The sequence below is a fragment of the Tenrec ecaudatus genome, chromosome 14, assembly GCF_050624435.1.
Source record: "Tenrec ecaudatus isolate mTenEca1 chromosome 14, mTenEca1.hap1, whole genome shotgun sequence".
Lineage (NCBI taxonomy): Eukaryota > Metazoa > Chordata > Mammalia > Afrosoricida > Tenrecidae > Tenrec > Tenrec ecaudatus.
This window is the reverse complement of record NC_134543.1, coordinates 84,924,129-84,928,711: the sequence shown is the minus strand read 5'-3', so window position 1 is coordinate 84,928,711 and position 4,583 is coordinate 84,924,129. Positions and strand designations below refer to the sequence as shown.

The 4,583-nt window shown below is 44.8% G+C and overlaps 1 gene segment (V, D, J or C); it reads left to right on the top strand.

Moving 5' to 3' along the window:
• Positions 1-562, top strand: LOC142426639 (T cell receptor alpha variable 5-like). The segment is given in 2 exon segments: positions 1-52; positions 219-562. Coding segments are annotated over 2 exon segments (396 nt in total).
• The last annotated feature ends 4,021 nt before the right edge of the window (positions 563-4,583 follow it).

The following is a 4,583-nucleotide window of genomic DNA, read 5'->3' as shown; positions in this document are numbered from 1 at the left end:
ATGAAGACTCTTATTGGATCCCTGTTACTGTTCTTTTGGCTGCAGCTGGACTGTAAGTAGAGGGTTAGGGGAAGGGGACAGTTTAGCAAATAGCCACGAGAATCATTGGGAAGAGAATATCCTTTTCCAGATTTTGAGTCGTTTCTTCGGTGAAAGCAAAGCAAAGTTTGGAGCGTGATGACCTCATGACCTTTTTCTTTGACTTTCCTTTTGCACAGGTTTGGGGAGAGGAGAGAAGGTGGAGCAGAGTCCTTCTCTACTGAGTGTCCAGGAGGGAGACAGCTCTTCTTTCAACTGCACTTACACCAACGATGCCTCTCAGTACTTCTTTTGGTATAAACAGGAACCTGGAAAAGGGCTTCAGTTTCTTATTCGCATTCTTTCGAATGAGGATAGAAAAGAAGACCAAAGATTCACGGCTCTACAGAATAAGAAGGAGAAACACTTGTCGCTGTTCATCAAAGAAGCTCTTCCTGGGGACTCAGCCACCTACTTCTGTGCAGCGAGTGCACAGTGGTCCCCGGACACCTGCAGCCTGTACCCAAACCTGAGACTGGGCTGAAGACCTACTTTCATCCTTTGTCAGATCTTTGAGTCGTGTTTTATTGTTTTCATTTATTAAAGCTAGTTGCCACTGAGCAGACTTGGAGCCCGTGCTGTGTCATGTATGTCTGAGTAGAACAGTGCTCCAGAGACTATTCAGTGACTGATTTTTCAGAAATTGATTACCAGGTGTTTTACTAAAGTACTTCTGATTCACATCCTCAAATTTTTGGTTATCAGGTCACACATTCTGTTTGTGGCACCCAAAGATTGTTTTAATATTACACGTATACAAAGTGACTAAAAATACAATGTCTTGGGCCTCGAGCACTTTGGTCCTTGTGGATGCTGTGGGACCCACATTTGAGCTCTTCTGGCTATGGCAAGAGGAAGGAGAATACAACTCCACACCAGCCCACAGCCCATGCCACCAGGAGTAGTCAACCACGCATCCACCTTTCAGCCCACAGCCATTGCCACCAGCCAGTAGTCAACCATACATAAACCTTCCAACTTTCTCTTATTCTTTCCTGATACCAACTGTTATTCCCAAGACACTCAGCATTTCTGTTGAACTAGATAATCTGTTGTAGGGCCACAGAGGACTTACTTACAACAGTGATGATTGTGGGGCTTATTCAGGAAGTCAACTGCTTCCATAAGCCAAGATCAGAAAACATTATGGATATAGTCACTGGTCCTCACCAGCACCTGGTCTCAGTCATCAACCAAATCTTCTCTGCTCCTCAAATTCCCAGTCACTCTGTCCTTTGCAAGTGGAGTCTCTGGACCCGGAGACCTGCCTGCTACTCTGCCCTCTTGTCACATGATCTCAGTGGTACTGCTTCTCTGCTCTTGTGCTTCTGGTCTTGGAGCATAATCGCCTCTACTCTCTCTGACACTAGGGCAGTGATCTCAAACCTGCTCTACTCATGGCTCTTCTTCCTTGATTGTCCTAAGATCTCCCTCTGTTTCTGTGTGATAATTGCATAGTTTCATATCAACTTGATAAATAACTGTAGGGGTGGAGTCTAGGCTGTCATCATCACCTGATGATGCCTTCTTATGGGTTTGGCCTTCTCATAATGTTTTTGGGAAGTTTCTTTCTTTCTCCCTGGAGGTTGTTCACATACTCTCTGTTTCATCTTTCTGCTGTTGAGTCCCTAGGAGAGCTGAAGTTGGCTTCCAACCTGAGGACTAATTTTTTTCCTTTTATTTTATTTTAAAATTAATTATTGAATAATTTTATTGGGGGCTTGTACAACTCTTATCAGAATCCACACATACATCCATTGTGTCAAGCACTTTTTTCCCCAGCATTTTATTAGGGGCTCATACAACTCTTATCATAATCCATATATATATATACATCAATTGTATAAAGCACATCTATACAATCTTTGCCCTAATCATTTTCGAAGCATTTGCTCTCCACGTAAGCCCTTTGCATCAGGTCCTCTTTATCCCCTCCTTCCCCACTCCCCTCTCCCTCACAGCCCTTGATAATTTATAAATTATTATTTATTCATACCTTGCCCTATCCGGGGTCTCCCTTTACCCCCTTCTCTGTTGTCCGTCCCCCAGGGCGGAGGCCACATGTAAATCCTTGTAATAGGTTTCCTCTTTCCAACCCACTCACCCTCTACTCTCCTTACACCCCTGGTCTCACCCCTCCACCCCTGGTACTGAAGGTATCATCCACCCTGGATTCCCTGTGCCTCCAACTCTTATCTGCACCAGTGTGTAACCTCTGCTCTATTCAGACTTGCAAGGTAGAATTCGGATCGTGGTAGTGGAGGGGAGGGAGTGAGGAATCATTTAGGAACTGGAGGAAAGTTGTATTCTTCATCGGTGCTACTCATCTGACTGACTCATCTTCTTCCCTAGACCCCTCTGTGAGGGGATCTACAGGGGCCAATAAATGGGCTTGGGGTCTACACTCTGCACTTCCCCCTTCATTCACTATTGTAAGATTTTTTTTTTGATGATGACTTATACCTGATCCCTTTGATACCTCGTGATCGCACAGACTGGTGTGCTTCATCCATGTGGGCTTTGTTGCTTCTGAGCTAGATGGCCGCCTGTTCACCTTCAAGGCTTTAAGTCCCCAGACACTTTCTCTTTTGATAGCGGGCACCATCAGCTTTCTTCGCCACATTTGCTATGCACCCGTTTGTCCTCAGTGATCGTATCATGGAGGTGTGCACCCAATGATATGATTTTTTGTTCTTTGATGCCTGATAACTGATCCTTTCTGAACCAGGTGATCACAAAGGCTGGTGTGTTCTTCCATGTGGGCTTTGTTGCTTCTCATCTAGATGGCCGGTTGTTTATCTTCAAGCTTTTAAGACCCCAGATGCTATCTCTTTTGATAGCTGGGCACCATCAGCTTTCTTCACCACATTTGCTTGTTCACCCGCTTTGGCTTCAGCAGTTGTGTCGGGAGGGTGAGCATCATAGAATGCCAATTTAATAGAAGAAAATATTCATGCATTGAGGGATTGCTTGACTAGAGGCCCAAGGTCCTTCCACCACCTTAATACTAAACCTGTAAATATAGACACATGGATCTATTTCCCCATCCATATATATATATATATATATATACATATATATATATATATATGTATATATATATATATATTTGCATGTACATGTCTTTGTCTAGACCTCCATAAATGCCCCTTGACTCCCAGCTCCTTCCTCCATCTCCCTTGACTTTCCTCCTGCCCCACTACCATGCTCCGTCCCCTCCTGGATTATAGTTATACCTCCTTTTTACCTTACCTTACCCTTGATCATTCCCTACCAGGCCTGCCACTCCCCACTCACCACCAATTTGGATCCCATGTTGTTCCCTTGTCCCTGGCTTAGTTAACACCACTTTCTTACCCACCATCTCTCCCTATTCCAAGTCCCCCTGGAACTGTTGGTCCCATTGTTTTTCCTCCAGAGAAACAGACCTGTGGCGAAGATAACATGCACAAAAACAAGACAGAGGAAAACAAAGCAACAGTATACAAACAACAACGACAAACCACTGACAAAGAACAAAAGAAAACACATCAATAGAGAAAAGCTTGTAGTTAGTTCAAGAATCGTTTGTTGGCCTTTAGGAGTGTATTCCTGTCCAGTCTGTTGGGGCACCACGCCCTGAGCCCAAAGTCCACTTTCAGCATTCCCTGGGGACCTTGCCGTTCCATTCCCTTGATGTTCTGCTACACTCCCCCAGTGCTTTGCCTCGGTGTGGTGGGATCAGGTCAGATGTAATTCCCACACTGTGTCTCTGGTGCTGTTCCCTGTAGTGCCATGGGTCAGTGAGGTGTCAAACACTTTTGCACGTATTTTACCATCATCATTCTCAAACATATTCTATCTACTTGAGCCCTTGGTATCAGCTCCTCATTTTCCCCCCTCCGTCCCTGCGACCCACTCCCCCATGAATCCTTGATAATTAAAAAATTATTATTTTTTTTCATACATCATACATACGTCGGACATCTCCCTTTACCCAATTTTCTGCTGTTAACCCCCAGGGAGGAGGTTATATGTAGATCCTTGTAATCTGTTCCCCCTTTCTCCCTTATCTTCCCACCTGGTATTGCCACTCTCACCACTGCTCCTGAAGGGTTCATCTGTCATGAATTCCCTGTGTTTCCAGTTCCTATATGGATCAGTGTATATCCTCTGGTCCAGTAGGGTTTGTGAGGTAGAATTGGGATCATTGCTATGCTGCACCCTGAGTGACTCCGTGTCCTCCCTGCGACCCTTCTGTAAGGGATGTCCAATAACCTATAGATGGGCCCTGGGATCCTACTCCACACATCTCATTTACAATGCTATGAATTTTTTTGTTTGTTTTGGTGTTTGAAGCCTGATATCTGCTCTCTTTGACACCTCATGATCGCACAGGCTGGTGTGCTTCTTCCATGTGGACTTTGTTGTTTCTCAGTTAGATGGCTGCTTGTTTACCTTTAAGCATGAGGGGCTCATCTTCTGGCACTATCTCTGACTATGTTGTGCTGCTATTCCTGAGGTTT